Below are 20,867 nucleotides of genomic sequence, written 5' to 3'. Positions count from 1 at the left end.
TTCATCAGATTATTTATTCACTTGATTCTTAGATTCACTTGTTGATAGATGCATATTTGTTGTTCATAATTTGTATCTTTACCTTTTTCTTCCTCTTCCTCTTCTTAAAGGATACCTTTCAGCATTTCATATAATCCTGGTTTGGTGGTGATGAACTCCTTTAGTTTTTCCTTATCTGTGAAGCTCTTTATCTGACCTTCAATTCTGAATGATAGCTTTGCTGGATAAAGTAATCTTGGTTGTAGGTTCTTGGTATTCATCACTTTGAATATTTCTTGCCACTCCCTTCTGGCCTGCAAAGTTTCTGTTGAGAAGTCAGCTGACAGTCGTATGGGTATTCCCTTGTAGGTAACTGAGTTTCTTTCTCTTGCTGTTTTTAAGATTCTCTCTTTATCTTTTGCTCTTGGCATTTTAATTATGATGTGTCTTGGTGTGGTCCTCTTTGGATTCCTTTTGTTTGGGGTTCTCCGAGCTTCTTGGACCTGTAAGTCCATTTCTTTCACCAGGTGGGGGAAGTTTTCTGTCATTATTTCTTCAAATAGGTTTTCAATATCTTGCTCTCTCTCTACCTATAATTTCTATGGAGAAAAATATTCAGCTTCAGGCTTTGAAGGTAATCATTGTAGACCAACATTGCCACCTAATGGTAAGAAGCCTAATCACAACATATTTCAAGTTGGTTTTTTTTAAAAAAAATACATATGCAAAACTCTGCACACTCTCTTCCTGTGAGGACCTGACATGATGGTAGAGCTGGGGACACCCATCAGACACACTGGCAAGATTGGTGATGGGTTTCTGCTCCCTCGCTATCTGGCACCCGTGAGTCCCAGCATTCTCTCTCTCATCTCCCAGATGCAATCATTAAAGATCTCCAAACTCGGGCCAGCCCTCCCTTGTCCTTATGCCAAGCCTGTCCTAGTCTTAATATATTAAGAAGCTAGTTCTAGACAAACATTTGGAGACAGGAATCAGCCTGGAATATGGCTGGTCTCTGGATTTCTAAAAGGTGAGCTCCTGCATTGGCAGCCACATGTACCCAGGTCAGCACCTCACCATGGGTCTCCCCAGAGCCACATGCTTTCTGTCTTTTTACAATATTCCCTAATGAAGCTGAAACCCAGTTGTGAACATCTGAATTGCCCTCCAGGTATCTAAACTGGAGCCCTCACCACCAACTGTCAAAGTCTCTACTTGGGAAAGTTGTGAGAAAAGAATTGGCTAAACCCTATTACCCCAAGTCTTTAGTAAACCAAGAGTCTGCCACCATCCAATTCGAGCAAAGCAAGACTCACAGAGCTTTGCGTCAAAGGTCATCAAGTCAGAACCCTAGGATATGTCTCCAGCCCAGATCAGACTCAAAGTGCCCACTCCTGGATGCTGTGATTGGGGTTGCTTCTCCAGGTATGTAACCCTCACTCATTCCTGTCTTACCACATCTGCCTGACAAGAGTAGCCAGCAAACTTCTTTACGGTCTTAGAGGTTTGTATGACAGGCAAGAAAGAGCACAAAGAAAGGAATAAAATGCAGCTGAAGCAAAGGAATGATAAGAATCAGAAAGAAAAAAGAAAAAAAGGAGCACCTGTCTCAGGCAGAAGCCATGTTGCATATTATCTACGGCCCTCCCACTCCAGGCCTAGCCACTTCTACAGTAAAGAAATTCTTGCCAGCTGTTATTGAAGAGACAGGCAAAATGTAGAAGGGAAACTTAAGGCTTCAAAGACATAATGTATATAGTTCAATGGGTATTCTGTAGGTAGAGAAAAATAAATTCTATCATTGACCTACACTGATTGGAGTCTATATAAATATCCTATATGTTAAATTAACACGGAGCTACATTAAATCATGTTATTTTAGGCGGGGATAGAAATCTTTTATTAATTCCTGTTCTGAATTAGGAAGAATATTTTGAAACATGGCTGGGTTCCGCAGTAAGAGCTGTGTGATGGATTAGCAATATCTTCTATGGTCACATGCTTGTCATACTTGTCTCTTTTCTTTTCTAGAACCATCCTCCCATTTACTCCTTCCTGGTTCTCTAGATAGGTGCTTCTCAAGCTTTAATGTGGGTATTAACCACCTAACAGTCTTGCTAAAATGCAGTTTCAGACACAGTGGGCAGGCCTGAGATTCTGAGTTTTTAAGAAGCTCCCAGGTGATGCCCATGCTGATCCATTGAACTCCCAGGTTTCCTTGTCAAACATTACAACAACTTCCTTTGTTAATCACCCAGCAATATTAGTACCTTTCTCTCTTTTCTGTTGTTCAGTCAGAGAAGGATATAGCTACTGCTGTCAGGCCTTAAATAACCAGAAAAATTTTTTAAATTTATTATTTAAAAATCTTACAAAATGTTTTAATTTTAATGTTCTATTTTTGTATATAACATTTATGCATATATTTGTACAGTGAAGTCTGATTTGTAATTCTTTTATCAGTAAGAAATTTCTCTCAACCAATCTTTCTAAGCCTAGAGTATGACAATTAATATCCTTAAAATGACCCTAAAACTCTATAAGATCCTAAACTCCCTACTAAATTATTAAATAAAGAATAGTCACTATAGTTTGAGAATTTATTTTTCTTTATTGCATTCAAATTCTTTTTAAGTTGTATTCTGAACATGATGTGCATGGTTCTTCCCAGTTACTCCTCAACCATGTAAATTGCCTGAAAGTGAGGGACACTTGTTCCCTTTTATAAATATTGTTACACGAAGGGAGCCTATGTGGGGGGAATCAAAAGATGTAGATACTGACAAGTTAATCAGTTATATCTTTGCACACTGTCCATAGTGGAAAATCCCAAGATACAGTGATTCTTTAATCACAGTACCTTACATGCAAGTGTGTTGGCCTTGTGCCCTGCACCAAAGCACATTTTCCTCATGGAAAATCCCCCAGCTGCACCTTCCTCTTCTTCCAACTTAATCATCACTTAGTCACATCACCAAAAGGATCATGAGGTGCGTCCTTGTGAATAGCTAGCGCTTCAGTCCTCTGCGGAGTCTGTGGGCCCACTTTCAACTCCAGATCCTTCAATGGCTGAAAACTCTGTTTCAATAAGTGGTTTCAGAAATTTCTCAACCTTGGTGAGTCTTTGCTTCAGTTTCTGCTGCATGGACTCATACTCAGCCAGGATCCGAGCAAACCTTGTTTGCAGGAGGTCTACTGACCCTTCCATTCGGGTGACCTTCTCTTCAAGATCTTTGGGGTCATGGCCAGCATTCGCAATATTTACATCCAGCAGACCATCTTTCATCAAGATTTGCTTCCCCTTCTCTTCTAGCATACCTTTGGCATCCGGGTACTCAGTTAGAGCTTCCATGAGGTCATCTTTTGAGAGACAGAACAGATCTGAGTAGCCAATGCTTTTAATATTGGCCGTTCTTCGATTGCCAGCTTTGCTGCCTTTAATGTTAAGGATGCTGATCTCCCCGAAGTAGCTGCCATCACTCAATACCACAAACTGAGTGATTCCATCATCTGCCACCACAGCGAGCTTGCCTTCCTTGATGATGTACATCTCTCGTCCAATATCGCCTTTCTTGCAAATGTAATCTCCAGGACTGTAGACTTGGGGTTGTAATTTCAAGACCAACTCCACCAACAGACCAGCCTCACAGTCGGCAAAAATGCGCACCTTTTTTAATGTGTCTAGGTGGACACTGATGGCAATCTCTGCTCTTAGTTTATCAGGTAGGTACTTCAAAACTTCTCTCTCATCAACTGTTTTTTTGTTGGTCCACAGATAGTCGAACCATTTAATAACTCTCTTTTCCATATCTTTGCTTACATTTCTAAAATGCATATATTGCTTGATGGCATCAATTCTTGCTTGAAATTCTGCTCTGGCTGCATTCATGTTGGAAATCATAGAACCTATGTTACCAACAATGGTAGCAAAAATTAATACTCCAATTAAGAAATCAACCACCACGAAGACATACTCAGAATCCCTCACAGGAGGTGGTGTTTCACCAATGGTGGTCAAAGTCAGTGTAGACCAGTAAAGGCTATAGACGTACTTTCTAGCCAAACGGCCAAATTCAGGATCATTAACATCAGGATAGACCCAGGTATCATTTCCAAATCCAATAGCTTTGGAAATAGAGTAGTACACACACGCGTTCCAGTGGATAATGATGACGATGTACATAACAAGGTTAGAAATCCTGAAGATGTTTGGGTAGTTAGTTCTTGTTTCTGTTCTTTGGAAGAACTCAAACATTCGAGAGATCCTTAAGAGTCTGTTTAATCTAATTTCTGGATAGTTCCACCCCAGCTTAAAATATAGCAGATCGGTTGGTACCACTGATAGAACATCAAGTTTAAATTGTAAGTTTGATTTATATTTCTCTATGAGTTTAAGCTCTTCCTTCACCAGCAGTCCTTGCTCTAGGTAACCTAAAATAGAAAAAAATCAATTTAATGTGTTTTTTTTTTTCTTTTTATGCTTTTGTGAATTTTTCTGAAGTAACTCTCAATAAACTTCATTGAGCTCAAAACAAGAACTCACTTTCAGTAAATATGCTTTTAGCAATGTAGGAAGATATGAGTACCAATCAACATATAGCTATGGAACATACTATGTTGTAGAAATACAAAGTAAAACTTTGTAAGTGCAAAAGTGAGAAATTATATGCAACGTATATATACAAATCTCTGTAGATCAGTATCTCCATCCAGGCAAAGCCACCACTTTTATGAACAGTGTTCTTGGGAAGTCTCCTGGACCCCTAAGCACTGTGCTCATACCTCAGGCTACTCTCTCAACAAAACCTCAACCTCACCCTTGAAACTTGGGTACCATTGTGAATATTCTTTCCTTGCTCCTTCAATGTGAAGCATGTGTCCTTGGTGTTAGCATTCCTTAGACATGTGGGATCTTCCCTTCTCCTACACTGCTACCATGGGCTGGTGAATTAAATCCAGAATTTCAGCACTCTGATACATTTCACTAGAAAAACCATTTGTTCTTCCTCTTATACCGACTATCAGAGCTGCAAATAGGACACAACAACTGCAACGCTCTGTGTTCACTGGTTACATTTGCATGTGGAAGCAGTGTAGAAACAATGGGTTTATATCTACTTAATTAGAGTACTTGACGTAGGTAGTTATTAGAGTCTTCCCCCTGGTCAATAATGCCTCACCATGGATCACAAAATTGAGTTAAGGATGTGTGTTCTGTTTCTTACAAAATTTCTAATACAGCTCTGCTGGGTTCAGTGACATTTCCCTCCATGCCTCTTTAATCTCTTTGTTAGGTAGCCTTTCCTCACAGGGCTGACAGATGATTTCTGCTCTCTTCTATTCCTTTCACCTGGCATAAACCCAATGAACAGGGTAACAGAGGAAAGCCACCAATCACATTCGAAAGGTTGCCTAGAAACATCCCTTCTGAATCCGTTGGAGCGAACTGAGCCTGTGGGTGGGAATATGGTATTATTGCTTTCAACTGTGTTTTGTTCTCTAAAACAGGTTTTTGTGAGTTATTTTGAAGAATGCTTTCATTAGAAAATTTCAAATTATATTATAGATATCAAAGCATGAAATTGCAAAATGTCCCAAACTGAACATATTTACCTGTCCTGGTTCGTACAAACATATCGAGAAGATAGACTATATCTGACAAGTAATCAAAAACGAGCCAATACGCTAGGTAATCAGACTGGAGTTCCTCAAAACATGCTCTGTGTAAAAAAAAAAAAAAAGTATATAAATAAAATGGGAGCCATTTCAGTAAAAGTCCTCTTTGTGTAATTTTCTCATGATGAGAAGTATAAGACTAGGAGGGGTCCTTAGAAGCCATTGAATCTTTCCCAAATTGGAGCGGTTGGGTTAGTTTTCTCACACTTCTGAATTTCAACATTCTTGCCATTATACCAGTTAGCTTTATGAAAACATCAAATAAGAATAAATGACCTAGAGCTAAAGTCAAATACACTGGGTCATATACATTAATAACCAGATTCATACTGACCGTCAGTGCCCAAAATGCTTCAGGAAATTATGCTTGGTTCTGGATGGCTGAACTGTTTACTGGCTAAAAGACAGGGAACCATAGAAATCATTTGGGAAACACACCTTGTTCTAAACCAATCTAGGTCCTTGATCTTTTTCTACTCTTGGCAAAATGTTTTCTCATAGGGAAAAAAAATCCCCCAAACTTCTAGTTAAATGATTGGGCGATCAAAAATTTAAAAGTATCCTCTTCACCCCTCCATCCTGCTACTGGATTTCCAAGTACATTGGGAAGGAAAGCACCTAGTCCTGATCTTAGGAAAACACGTTGAGAACAACATAGAGTCTCTTTACAACCTGTGGTGAAGAAAAGAGGGATGTCCTGAAGAGCTCTAGGCCAGACAGTTAAGTCAGTTAACTTGAAAACTGAAAGTGAGCTGAGATCCACAAAAATATATAGAGAGACCTTGCAATAATCAGAGTCCAGTTGTACATGACGGGTAAGGTGATACAAAACAGCCAATTGTAGTATGTGTTTCCCGAGGGATCAATAACCATGACTTCTTTCTTCTCCCTAGCAGCAATCAGACACAGAGAGGAAAGTTACCAAGAAACAAAAACATTTCAGTTTCACCTGTCTAATATGACAACGCCCATCCCCCACAACTAACAAAAGAGAAGGAAGCTGGAGAAGCTTACTCTACAGGTTAGCTTGGCATAAGTGCACTAGTTATAAGAAACTAGTTAGTGAAGGGTGGCTAGATAGTTAAGTTACTAGTCTTACATTAAACCATATTTTACACTTTAATTAAAGCTCTTGTTTTACTGCGATGCTGTAGACACTGTTATCTCTTCAGCCACAAAGAAGGAATCATGGCATAGATCATGCCAAACCCTGGATATGTCACAGAACCCTTTGGTAAGGTACAGGTGGTGGGAGAATGCTGGCTTTGCTATGCCCCCTACCAGGTAACAAAACAACCAGGAACTACACTGTAAGGGGAGAACTCATGCCTTCTTTCTAATCTGTAGGAAAGAAGAATATAACACAATCTTATAAAAATGCATATTCATAAACATGTACAGAGGACTAAGGGAGGCTACTGTGGGCAAGAGGAAGGAAGGAAGAAAATATATGTTCAAATAAAAATTTTTAACTTTTTTTTAGTATCAAGCCTATATTTTTCAGGACTTTTTTCTTTATACAAACTTCAACAACTTTCTAACAGGCACAAATAATTGAACCATTGCCTGGTAAAGAGTTTTAAGTAAGTTTAGAAAACAATTTTTCCTTTAATAAAAAGCAAAAAGAGCTTTGCAACTATCACTCTGCTACCAGAGGAGTACAGGAGTGGGATTCCTCCATTGCCATGGGAGTGGGGTTCTTGGGGTACCACTGAAATGAGCACTTTCAGAAGCTCCCCTGGGAGAATGAGGTGCAGTTAGAAGACTTTATTTGTGTGGAGTTATATTCCTCAGCCTCCAATGTCCCATTTCCCTTAAGCCAGGCCTGAAGGAGGGGCAGCTGTGGGTTCAGCAAAGCCAAAGCAAGGCCAGTGTCCAGAGCTTTCATCCAAGCTGCAGCTGGGACCAGTCCAGCATCAGGTTAATTAAAGTCCGCTAGTCCGTCGTACGGAGCCTTACATTACTAAGACCCTGCAAACGCAGGGAGTGTGCTCCCTGGAACAGCAGTCCCAAGACGACCAAGAGCCAAGAGTGTGTGCTCCTTTGTCTAGGAGTTTAAGTGGTCAGGTTTCTCACCCTCTTAGTGGCTACACCTACCCTGAGCACGGCCTCACTTCCAGGTGTGACTGCCATACAAGCACCTTCCCACGTCACTCAGACCTTACTGGGCATGTGTCCAAACTGCCTTTGTCCAGTCCCTTCCCCCACTGATCCGCGGGAACTAGACTTGGAGAGTGTTAAATTAGCAAAGCTGTATGAATGGCATGCCTATGTTATCTAGTCTTCCCTTTACTCCTTTCCTGTTAAAGAATAACCAGATTATGACAACAGTATAGACTCAGCCTTATCATTGTGCAATTCCAATTCTCAAATGTTTGTTTTAAAAAGGACTGGAGAGCATTATGCTAAGTGAAATAAGCCAGTCAGAGAAAGATAAATACCACATGATCTCACTCATTTGTGGATTATAGAGAACAACATAGACTGATGAAAAGGGACAGATCCAAAGACTGAGAAACAGCGATCAGGCTATCAATCCCCAGAAGGAAAGCAGGGGAGGGCGGGGGTAAGGGGAAGAGATCAACCGAAGGACTTGTATACATGTATATAAGCCAAACCAATGGACATGGACAACAGGGGGATGGGAGCATGAGTGTGTGTGTGTGTGTGGGGGGGGGGGGGGTTGGGGGTTAATGGGGGGATGAGGACACATTTGTAATACCTTAACTAATAATAATAATAAAAAATCTTGAAAAAAATAAAATAAAAAGGACCATTCAAATGGCTGGTGGTTTTTTGTTTTTTGTTTTTATTTTATTTTATTGATTTTTTACAGAGAGGAAGGGAGAGAAATAGAGAGTTAGAAACATCCCTTGACTGTAATCGAACCTGGGACCTTTCAGTCCGCAGGCCGACGCTCTATCCACTGAGCCAAACCGGTTTCGGCATGGCTGGTGTTTTTGCTTTTGAAATTCAGCATGGCTTTTTGCAAGGAGACTCCTTTATTTTGGAGTATTTCCCCTACAGTGTTTATTCTGCAAAAATGTTAATGAAATTATTGAATTTATATTTCACTTTTTCTAATTGATGGTAAGATCCTAGGAATCCTATTCTCCTAGGAGCCTAACTATCTCCCAGTAGTAAGTTTCTCTTTATCAGGGTCTGGGGAAGGGAAGTAATGATAACAATGAAAGTTCTTGATGAGAAAACTAAGACTAAGGCTTCTGCTGTTAATTTTAAGAAAATAAGAAAAAAAGTTAAACTACATTTAAAAACAATTTATTTGGTCTTCACAGAGGGCCTCTTTACTACAAAGTTTCAGGAAATTTCCCCTGGATCCAAAACCCATCACCAGTGCATTCCTGATTTCAATGAGAGTAAAAAAAACTTACTCTTCTTTCTTATCTTTGTCTTTCTTTTCTTCTTTCTTTTTCTTCACTTTGTCCTTTTCTTTTTTCTTTTTCTTCTCTGGGTCCTTTTCATTTTCATTTTTATCACCTGGCTTGCTGAAAAAGTGAGATATTTAGTTAGTATTAAAACGCAAAAAAAAAAAAAAGGTCATGGGCAGAAAACTGTGGAAGTCTAACTTACCTCTTCTTTTCTTTTTTCTTCCTTTTTTCTTTTGGCTCTCTAGAGAAGAAACAATATTCCTGTCACATAGTCAAATTCCATTCTGACTTCCACTCTTATTTATTTTTCTCTCCCCTGAGCAATAATTCTCAGCTTTGTATTCTAAGGCCTGCCCCTGTGCTTCGAAGCCAGAAATCTGGTCTCCTACTGGAGAGTTCTACTAAAATGCACATGCATCCAGGTAACAAGGCAAACAAAGAATAATTCCTGGGTGGGTGAATGTGGAAAACTGAAGAAAATGGAGCTGGGTAAAGGCATAAACCCAAGAAGAGAAATTTAAGAAACAATAGCCCCTAAAAGAATGTACTTTCAAAGTTTCAATATATAGTTTAAAAATTCTTTCAATTTTAAGATTCTTGATATTACTTATATTTACCCTTAAATAAGAGCTTTGAGAATTTTGAGAAAATACCATCAATTTTCATAGAGCATTAATTCTGCCTGAAGCAATTATTTTATGAGCAGTCAAAAAGCTCTGTGGTAACCTAGTAGAATGCTCATTCTTAGAATCATTCATTAAATTTGAGATATTTTTCTATATACAATTTCTTCCTGAGTGGAAATTATGTGATTAGAGGCCTCTTTCTATGATTGGTCTTCTCCATGAGCAGAAAAAGGATTCTGGAGTCAGACAGCCAGACCCAAGGTCTCAGGAGGCTGCCATTGTTGGCTCCAATGTCTTGGTAAGATTTACTATGGGCACATGAAAGAACAGGCATCTCATTATCACAGGATTGTCAGAGAAGGCTGTTAGAGGGAGGTAGGTCTAAACCTAGGCCTCAAGAGTTGGAAAAGTTGAGAAGAGGGAGGATGTTAAAGGGGGAAAATTTGTAGGTACAAATGTACAAACAAATTTCATCTGGGTACAAATGACCAGAATTGGAAAGCTGCTATTGAGGAGAAATAGGAGATAAAATTGACAAGTGAGGCTTGGTATCTAAGGTCATCCTGTCAAATGGGAACAGAACATAAAGTTGAAAAGGGGAGAATTTATTTCTATGGGAACTCACTCCTGTGAGACAGGATTGAACACCCTAGCATCGATCCTGAAAGGTGGTGCTCACACACTGCTCAGATGGCTCTTGGAAGCTCAGAAAAGGTGAGGGCTCACACCAAGTGAAATAGAAATTACAAAATGCCATGCCAGATGGTTGAAGAAGGTGTCAAAAAGGCTCAGAGAGTGGTATGCTAAAATGGGTATCCTATATAATAAAAGGCTAATAAGCAAATTGACTGAACGGCGGAATGACTGGTGAAGGGACTGGACAAAGGCAGTTTGGACACATGCTCAGTTTTCCACCTTCACCCACCCAGGGGGCAGATGCTCAATGCAGGAGCTGCCCCCTGGTGGTCAGTGCACTCCTACAGGGGGAGTGCCGCTCAGCCAGAAGCTGGGCTCACAGCTGGCGTGTGCAGTGGTGGTGGCGGGAGACTCTCCTGCCTTTGTGGCAGCGCTAAGGATGTTCGACTGATGGTTTAGGCCCGCTCCCCACGGAGCTGTCAGTCAGACATCCCCCGAGGGCTCCCGGACTGCAAGAGGGCACAGGCCAGGCTGAGGGACCGCCCCCCCCGCCCGTGAGTGCACGAATTTCGTGCACTGGGCCTCTAGTCCTACATAAGAGAGGTAGCCCACCAGTTGGTTATATTCCCTAAGAATGCTCAGAGAATACAAAAATGATCCAAAATGTGCAGGTGAGAGGGGCACCAGCATCACTGAGAAGTTCAGTGGTACTGTCCTCTGTAGGCCAGAGCTGATAATAGGAGATGCTGGTACAGAACTGGGCTCCCCGAGAGCAATAGGGATGACAGGATCTAGAAGAACAGACTAGTGGCAATGCTTACCCTTCAAAGAGAGATGGGGTCCATAATAGTAATTCGCAGTATTGAAATGCTCACATGCATACATACATACATACTACTTTTAATATGGGTAGCGACATTTTTTCAGAAGTACATAAACAAACAATAAAGTGACAGAATATCCATGTCATTGTGTTAGGTAGAGTTTGCCTAATATCTGCCCTATAACAGGTTCAGATATATCCCTACCTTTTCACTGGTTTTCTCTAAAAACAAGCTTTAGTTTTCTATTGTAAATATACTTACTGCTCCTTATTGCTGCTGTTGTTAACATTGAAAAGTGCAATGACACCAGGCAGGTACTCTTCCCTAGGGAATGAAGAAGTATTGTGAATTCATAGTAGTCACCATCCATATAATGTCTATAGTAAGCACACAGTCTTAAAGAACAACTTTTTTTCAGTTTCTACTTATTACTAATGGTTGTCTAGACAAGTTTTGAAAATATAGAGCCTCCATGGAGCATGAGTTACCAAATATCACACCATGAACCAAAGTGATCAGTAAACGCCTGTTGATCAATGCTCACACTGAGAAGTAGCATCCTTATTGGTCTCCACTGAGGCAACTGGATGCCGCTAACTCCCAGCAAGAGACTGGGACTTACACTTAGGAAGCTAGGAAGGGAAAGAAAGGCAAATGGAGATAGTGGAAAAACTGGAGGTAGTCAGTGAAAAGGGAAATAGGAGAGGAGGAAAAAAAGGAGGGACAAACAGCAAATAAAAATTGATTATGTTCCACAGGATGGCAACCCCTGACCCACACCACCACACACAGCTTCCACACCCTCAGAGTAGCATGTTTGAAGTTTCCATGATTGCTTATTCCCTACGAAGGATTTTAAGCTTTTCTCTTCTAACTACTCACTCCAGTGCTCTACTTCCCTGAAAGGAAAGTCAAATGGGATTTTTAAAAAATGACAGCCAAGTTTAAAACACTTTCTTATGGAGACAAACAGAGCTAAACTACTTCAGGGCCCTAGAAGAAAGATCAGAGAGAAGGAGGAAATCAGAGAGGACTGGGGCATGAGGCTTTTTAAGAGACAGACATGTGTCTCAGGGAAAATGATCACCAAGAGCATGACTTGGAGCCCCATGGACATGAATAATCATCAGGCAGTAGCAGTCTCCCAAGAAAAGAAGTAGCGAGTTCCTCCCGAGAGCCTGCATAGCGATGAGGGAGCAGGACCATTTGCCAAGTCCACTAAAAGGAGAAGATCTTTTTTCATCTAAACAATGGTTTAAAAACCAGTATGGGGAAAAGAAAAAACAGTATGGGGGAATGGATCAGATTGCTCACCTCTGTGATAGTCCTCCCTTCCTGCGTGAACTATTTCTGAAGGAATCCCTTGCACAGGGGTTTTCACTCTCGGAGTCTTCAAATATAGAGGCACTGTCATCGTCGTCAGAAAAGGAGCTACGGGCCAATGGGAGGGAAAGATGAATTAGAGCAATGCTCTAAACCAAGCATGTCAAACTCGCGGCCCACAAGGAATATTTTTTGTGACACAGCCAATATAACGGTAAAAACTGTTTTAATAAAAATTTTGTAACTTAATGTTTACAATATTCTGTTATACATAATTATTAATAACAAGCTACAACGTACGCTAATGACTGATTACTATACGTAATCATATTGCATTCGTTTCCCTTACGTGCCTTACGTGCAGGTGCACCATTTCTCTACACTAATACCAGCAGCAAATATTTTAGCAGCCGATTGCCACGTCATTAGTCTTGGACTGACTTGTTTGGTGTGCGCAACAGGAAATAGTTTGCTTTCGGAGAACAATAAAAATAGGTTTATTTGCATTACGCTTATTAATTTGTGCAGTTATTCAGTGTCTGGTAAGTTAATGTTCAAGAAAAAATATTAATTTTTATTAAAATGTTCTATTATTTTATGTTAACGATTACTAATTTATTTCAGCCCTTTGTATTCAGCATGTCTCTATTGAAATAAACCTACGTTTCTATGAAAATTGAAGCTTTTTTTTTTGCTGACCACATAAACTTAAACCTTGTTTATTTGGCCCGTGTTAGCCTGTGGCTTTGACATGCTTGCTCTAAACTGATATGGAGGAATGCCTGTTCTCATTAGGGGGACCTTTACCCCTTTTCCTTCCCTCTCAAACTAATATACACAGCAACTTTTAATTAGAGTGAAATGAGAACTGTACAGAATACATAGAATTATAACCACAATTCAGTGAGATACATGTAATTAAGAAAATATTTTCTAGGTCATATACAGGGATATGGACTAACTTATAAAAATCCTAGAGGCCCAGTGCACGAATTTGTGCACCAGTGGGGTCCCTCAGCCTGGCCTGTGGGATCAGGCCAAAACCGGCTCTCTGACATACCCTGAGGGGTCCCAGATTGCGAGAGGGCACAGGCCAGGCCGAGGGACCCCACTGGTGCATGATTGGGGCTGGGGAGGGATGCGGGAGATTGGCCAGTCAGGGAGGGACCACGGGAGGGCTCCAGGGAGTGTCCGGCCTGTCTCAGTCCTGATTCATGGGACCCCAGTAGCAAGCTAACCTACCGGTTGGAGCGGCCGCCCCCTGGTGGTCAGTGCACGTCATAGTGAGTGGTTGAGTGGCCTTAGCATATCATTAGCATATTACACTTTGATTGGTTGAATGGGCGACTGGATGACCAGACACTTAGCATATTAAGCTTTTATTAGATAGGATTCCTACCATTAAAAATATATTCAACCACATGTATACATGTTCTCTTCATTTATAGAAATAGAGTAACTGCTTTAAATTATACTTTTAAAACGTGCTAGCATTTCACACTGTATTTTTTCACATGTATCTATGGCAATGTTATCCCTTTAGAATTGAAATGTCTCATGAAGAAAGGTCTTGCCCGTGACTAAGAAAATATTTGGCATATGGGTTTCTAAATAAGCACAAAATATCTCTGTTTATTTGTTGTACAAGTTATGCTGTTTCAAAGTTTATAATTAAATAAATTATAATTAAATAAATTATAAAGTTTAAGGTTACAAATTAAAAGTTAAATTGAGCCCTAGCCGGGTGGCTCAGTTGGCTGGAGCACGGTCCCACACACCAAAAAAGGTTGAGGGTTCCATCCCTGGTTGGGGCATGTACAGGAGGCAACCAATTGATGTTTCTCTCTCTCTCTCTCTCTCTCTCTCTCTCTCTCTCTCTCTCTCTCTCTTTCTCTCTTAGATAAGGATTAAGAATTGTTTTTTAAAGTTAAATTGAAATATAAGAGCTCCACTAAAAATACATGGAAAAATGAATGGAGTTACCTGCATGCTCCCTTTTCCATCCTTCTTATTTTCTTTTCCATATCTGGGACAATCACATTGGGAATGTTTATGAAAGAATGCTGTGTATTGATAATATTTTTCTTCATGGTTAGTTTAATATCTGGGGAGAGAAAAGGCTTATTAGTAGGAAGATTTTTTTTAATATTTACATACACAATCAAAAGTTTCACTCTACCATTCTTCTAATGCTTCTAATCTTATTTCCAGGTACATGTGGGAATTTTTCTTTAATAGAATAGAAACATGGCCTAAGCCAGTGATGGCAAACCTTTTGAGTTCGGCGTGTCAGCATTTTGAAAAACCCTAACTTAACTCTGGTGCCGTGTCACATGTAGAAATTTTTTGATATTTGCAACCATAGTAAAACAAAGACTTATATTTTTTATATTTATTTTATATATTTAAATTAAATTTAACTAAGAAAAATCAACCAAAAAAAATGAGTTCGCGTGTCACCTCTGACACACGTGTCATAGGTTCGCCATCACTGGCCTAAGCCCTTAACTACCACTCGCCAGTTTTTGGTGTATTTTTTTTAATTCAAGGATATAAGAGAGGGATAGGACTTTTTTTTAAAATTTTGGATTTACCCAGTTTTGAAATACTCAGGCACTGTGGGTGTAAGACAAAACTACAGGGACCTCACATATACATTAAACAATTAAGAAATAATAAAAAATAATAAAATACAATACAAAATGGATGTAATCAGCTGTGAATGCCTATAGGCATTCAGACAAAATAACTTGAGTGGTATTCACTTTGGAGTGAATAAGGATGCAACTCATCCACATTTGTAGCAAGTCCTCTAAATTATTGTGAGACATATAGTCCCAGCAACATATGTTGAGAAACACTGGCCTAAACTCTCATCTGGTTATATTATTTCCCAAGATCAGGTGGAATGAGCTGGGCCAAACATCGATCCACTTTATAGCTGCTTCCAGCATGTACCATGCTCATATGATTGCTGTCTACTGCCTTGCCTTCCCACCTACCCGACTTCGACTGCCCTCAGTGTATGTACCACTTCTGTCCACGGTCCCCAGAGGGACCCTCTCCCCAATTCTGCAGGTACCCACCTTGAGAATGCCAGAAACCACGACAAAGATGCTGCTCCCGGATGCTCCCACAGCTGCCATGCAGCAATCCTGCCTGCAGAATGGAGGATGTTCCCCCTCCCAACCCCCTGCTTCCCTTGATCACCTGGGCCTGAAGGGGCCTTCATCTTCCATGAGTCACTGCTTAAAAAAAACATGCCTATCTCCACAAAAGCCAGCACATGTGAGGCACCCCTTGAGGGGTTCCCTGGAAGACTTTTAAGGTGGTAAAACTAGAGGTCCTGTAGGGACAGGTGGGCAGGAACAGGCATTATATGTGCTGTTAATGAGAGTAGAGCTCTATATTGTTTGGACTTTATACAATGAGCCTGCATTAATTTTATAACAAAAGGATAAATATTAAAATATTTTTCTCAAACGAACATTATTTCAAAGCAAAGAAAATTTGTTTTTTGTTTGTTTGTTTTTGTGGTTTTTTAATATATTTTATTGATTTTTCACAGAGAGGAGGGGAGAGGGATAGAGTGTTAGAAACATTGATGAGAGAGAAACATCGATCAGCTGCCTCCTGCACACCCCCTACTGGGGATGTGCCCGCAACCAAGGTACATGCCCTTGACCGGAATCGAACCTGGGACCTTTCAGTCTGCAGGCCAACGCTCTATACACTGAGCCAAATCGGTTAGGGCAGATTTGGTTTTTTTAAATATATTTTTATTATTGATTTCAGAGAAGAAGGGAGAGGAAGAGAGAGAATCATTGGTCAGCTGCCTCCTGCACACCCCCTACTGGGGATTGAGCCTGCAACCCAGACAAGTGCCCTGACAGGGAATCAAACCATGACTTCCTGGTTCATACAGAGCTCAACCACTGAGCCCTGCCAGCTGGGCAGAACATTATTTAACTTATAGAAATGTTCATGATACAGTGTTAAGCCAAAAAAAAAAAAAAAAAAAAAAAAGCAGATTGCTAAGCAATATTTATAGTATATCTTATTTTATTAAAAATTATGTATATGTACATAGAAAAGATAAGCACCTTAATGTCACATATGCTAAGGTTTTAGTGGTGGCATAAGTATTTTCACTTTCTTCTTTGTGCTCTGTATTTTTCTCCTAATTTATTTTTTAATTAGGAAAAACGGTAGCACTTTTACATAGGATTTTGTTTAGTGGCAAAAATAACGTGTTAGCACTTTTGCTTTCAAGGGGTGTTTTGCAGTTCTTCCCCAATCTCAGCAGTCAGTTGCAGGGCTTAGTTTGTTTCTTAATGTTTAGCAAGGCCCCCAGAGCTGTGTAACCAGCCACAACAGGCTCTCCTAGCTCTGCGACAGGTCGCCAGTGCCTGAAAACAGACATCTCTTGTTTGGCGAAGACATGGGTTCTAACCTCTGCTCTTCACCAAACTGCCAGTGAGACCTCAGCAGAGATGTTTCTGAGCTTCAGTTTCCTCTTTGTAAAGTGGAGATGGTAATTCCTTCCCTGCCTATTTTAATTATTCTCTATTTGGACCTAATGCAAAATATATATGAAGCAATACTGAAGGCTGTGAAGAGTTACACAAAAGCAAGTTGATGATATTATTCTATAATCTCCAAGCTCAGAGAGAGGCGACTATCAACTACCTTGTGGAGACAAACAGAGCTATAATGATTAAAATAATCTTTCCTTAATCCCTCCCCCCTTGAACTATAACTTTGAGAAGTCAAATTTGTCAAGGCAGCTAGTTAACAATTACCTTCATAGGATCATACCCAAGCTGTAATTCCCACAAAAAAGAAAACAAAGCTGACGCAACACTATTGCTATGTATGCTCATGGCAAACACAGGGACCTGTCAGGCTTGTTATGTACATTATTATCAACTTATGAAGAAAACAAAATACTTTCTCAGGAAAACAATAATTTCACCAAGGAGGTGATTATTGTCATAATCATTACCATTACCTTCACAATCCACAGAAAGTTTACTAAGCAGCCATCATAAAATAAAATCTCAGTTAATCAAAATTCAATTAATGAAACCATAAAATAGCCAAATACATTATCTGGTACTATTTTTGCAGCCAAAACAATTTATAAAACAAACACGTTGAAATAAAAGGGTAGTTTAAATGTCAGAAAATGTAAGGATCATGAGAGCAAAATATCTGTTTTGTTCACTACTATTCCCAGTGACCAGAACTAGAAATATTTTTCACATCAATTTAAAGAATTTATTATACCTATAAAGTCCATATATTATGGTCATAGAACATTGCAAGACCCTACATCATGAAAGAAAGACTTTTTAAAAAATCAAGATGCCATACTAATCAAGAGTAAGAGACTTTTCACGATGGTAGAAGGCCTAAATGTGTTATCATTCCCACTTTTTCCATTGAACAGGAAAGTATTCAGAATTCCAAAATTTGATCAAAAATTTAACAAATTCTGGTTAACTGAAGATTTATTTGCCTTTTTTGTTAGGGTACCTCATTCTTTCTGTTTCATAATGGAATTTCTCAGCAATGCGTGTTGATGAGAGGTGTTTTTGGAAAGTCAAAAATTATCTCTTCAAAACATATAACTTATTTCTTTTTCTTGTCTTACATTGATAGAAGTTATAGAACAATGTTAAATAATAGATAGCATCACTCCTTGTCTTGTTTCAGTTACTAGAATTTCTCCTATTTTTGTCCATTGGTTTCAGATATTCTTTATTGTATTCAGGAAGTTTTCTTTTATTACTAATTTCTTATTTTGTCAAGAGTAGATGTTGAATTTTATCAGTTACCTTTTCATCAATGAAAGCTGTATGAGTTATTATAGTTAAGTTGATTTATACTTTGGAACATTTGCGAACCATTAAGTGTAATTACAAGCACTTGTCCCACACTATAAAGTACCTATATTAGCAAAATCTTGGCACAGTGGTTGTTTGCTGATCGAAAGCTACAGTATATACCTCCTTTAAGGGGGTATAGAAAAGTAACAGCCTTGGGAAGTTTGGTTGGTGCCATAGCCAAAACTTAAAATATGGCAGCTCAAGTTCCACGTACTTCTACCCAGGTTGAAGGCTCTGGCATATGTGGACTTACACCTTTGACCTATTCATGAGGACACAGGCAAAAATAAAGGAAAGTTTCTGGCTAAGACAATGCCTGGCATGTAGTAGGCAGTTAATAAATATTTGATCAATAAATTAACAAGTAAAAAATACTTTAAGAGAATTCTTTATATATAAACATTATTATTATATGTAAGTATATATATATAATTGATTTCAGAGAGGAAGGGAGAGGGAAAGAGAGATAGAAACATCAATGATAAGAGAGAATCATTGATCAGTTGACTCCTGCACACCCCACAATGGAGGTTGAGCCTGCAACCAGAATCAAACATTGACCTCCTGGTTCATAGGTCAATGCTCAACCCCTGAGCTATGCCTACTGGGCAACAAGTAAAACATAGTTAAGGTACACTGCCTGTTTTTGGAGGTAGTTCTTGGGCTTTTTCAATCTTGCCCATAATTTTTATTCAATTTAATTTTTTCTTTCTTAATTTAAATTTAGACATTTTGAGTGTAGAAAGTAATCTATCTTATCCAGACTTTTTAGTTTTTAGCGCACATCAACTTCACAGGTTAAAAAGTACCTCGATGAAAAAGAGAAAGATCTGCAATAGCTTACATTATTTAATGAATTGAATAATTTGCTATTATCTTCCATTAAAGAGCTATTTGACAATTTTTTTCTCCTCCCTATACTTTTCTTAAACTTTACTTGTTAATCTCTAACTTTATTTGACTGTGTGGCCAGAGAATGTAGCTTGTATACATTTTTTTGCCTTGCTGAGATTATTTTTGTGATTAATATTTATGAATATTCCAAAAGTAGAGGAAAGAAGTTGTATTCTCTATGGATATAAAGTGCAGTCAATAACTATTAGGTTTTTCTTTATACCCTGATGCTTCACACCCATCTTCTTTTGTCTGCCTGCTTGATCTAACAATGACATGAGCGAGTGATATTTATGAAAAGAATAAATGCAGCAGAACAAATAAGTTAAGGGATATATAAGCAAAAATGGTCAAAATGTAAAAAGTCAATTTAAGATGTGTCTTTATTGACAGGAACATTTTAAAACTTGGTTTAATAATGTCTAACTTTCTAATGCAGAATGAAATCACAAACACTTAAAATCCTGTAATCTTTGCACAAACAAAATGATGAGTGATTTTTAAATTTATAAAAACAAAACATGACAGTAACTGGTAATTGTTTTTAAAATCTAATTGAAATAGAAATGCTGAGAATTAAAAGAAGGCAAGGTGATTTAAATTCTGGCTCCATTACATAATAGTAAGATGTTGCCTTGAAGGAACCACTTAATCTCTTTGGACCACTTATTCACCCCGCAAAGAGGGTGTACCGGTTATAATAATGTTTATAAAGCACCTAATTCTTAAGAGGTTCTCAATGAGTTGAGGCTCATATTTTAATTTTTTATTAAGAATTATATGAATTTGATGGTGTTCTATCCTCAAATACGTTAAAGAAGAAGCAAACCACTATATAATACTTCCTAAGGGAAAGACACTCCTGCCAAAGTTATTGTTTTTGACTTCTAAAAATGAGTTTGAAATTTATGAAAAACAGGTAGCACTTACCATGTTATGATATTCAGATTAGCAGAATCATATTGCTAGGCCTTTATTTATTAGCATGCTAAACTAAAATTGTATTTTAGCAGAATACTCATTCATCTGTCAAAAATACAGAGAAGTTAATAAAAATACAACCATCAGCTGTAACTAGAAAGCATGGAAAACAAAGCAGATGCTGATGCTTTAATAAGGCAAAACCGAGGTGTAAGCACATGTGAAAATGCAACTGTAATTACCATTGCGTTCTTACCTTTGGCTGCTTGCGCAATGTTTCTGTGTCTTCTAGAAATGGAAGTCAGTGGTGTATCCAAAATAAACAGGGAGATAGTGTCAACCTTGACATTGTCAAAATCCAGGTCTTAACTTTTAAAAATAATAAAAATGCTGATCTTTTTCCTTTCTTTAAACATGTGCAAAGGCCTGGTTTGCATAATCATTTTCAGGGAAAGAAACAAGCCCGTGGCATGGACAAGGAGGATTTTCCTGAGTCAGTATTGGATTTGCGGATTTATATAAGGATGACAACAGCAGCAACCAAATCACCATTATCCTTCGCCAGAGCCCCAGCTTGTTAATATGTATGAGAGTGAGGGCTAAAAGGGGTGTCTCAGAACGACACCTCTGAACAAATTTTAAAGTAAAATTAACCAAAGGTAATATTGCCTGACGAATTTTATTATTTATACTATCAATTTCCCCGGG

The 20,867-nt window shown here is 38.9% G+C and overlaps 1 protein-coding gene across 1 annotated transcript; it reads right to left on the bottom strand.

The window, feature by feature from the left end:
• Positions 1 to 2,570: 2,570 nt before the first annotated feature.
• CNGA1 (cyclic nucleotide gated channel subunit alpha 1) lies at positions 2,571 to 20,663 on the bottom strand. The gene is made up of 9 exons (XM_059671792.1): positions 20,416 to 20,663; positions 14,437 to 14,557; positions 12,445 to 12,561; positions 11,392 to 11,454; positions 9,247 to 9,285; positions 9,048 to 9,161; positions 6,437 to 6,544; positions 5,593 to 5,699; positions 2,571 to 4,410 (listed from the first exon to the last, which is right to left on the bottom strand). The coding sequence occupies exons 2-9, from the start codon at positions 14,541 to 14,543 to the stop codon at positions 2,996 to 2,998; spliced, it is 2,070 nt and encodes a 689-aa protein (XP_059527775.1). The 5' UTR covers positions 14,544 to 14,557; positions 20,416 to 20,663; the 3' UTR covers positions 2,571 to 2,995.
• Between the last annotated feature and the right edge of the window lie 204 nt (positions 20,664 to 20,867).

The sequence above is a fragment of the Myotis daubentonii genome, chromosome 1 (genome assembly GCF_963259705.1).
Source record: "Myotis daubentonii chromosome 1, mMyoDau2.1, whole genome shotgun sequence".
NCBI lineage: Eukaryota > Metazoa > Chordata > Mammalia > Chiroptera > Vespertilionidae > Myotis > Myotis daubentonii.
The sequence above is the reverse complement of the archived record's forward strand: the minus strand, read 5'-3'. Positions and strand labels throughout refer to the sequence as shown.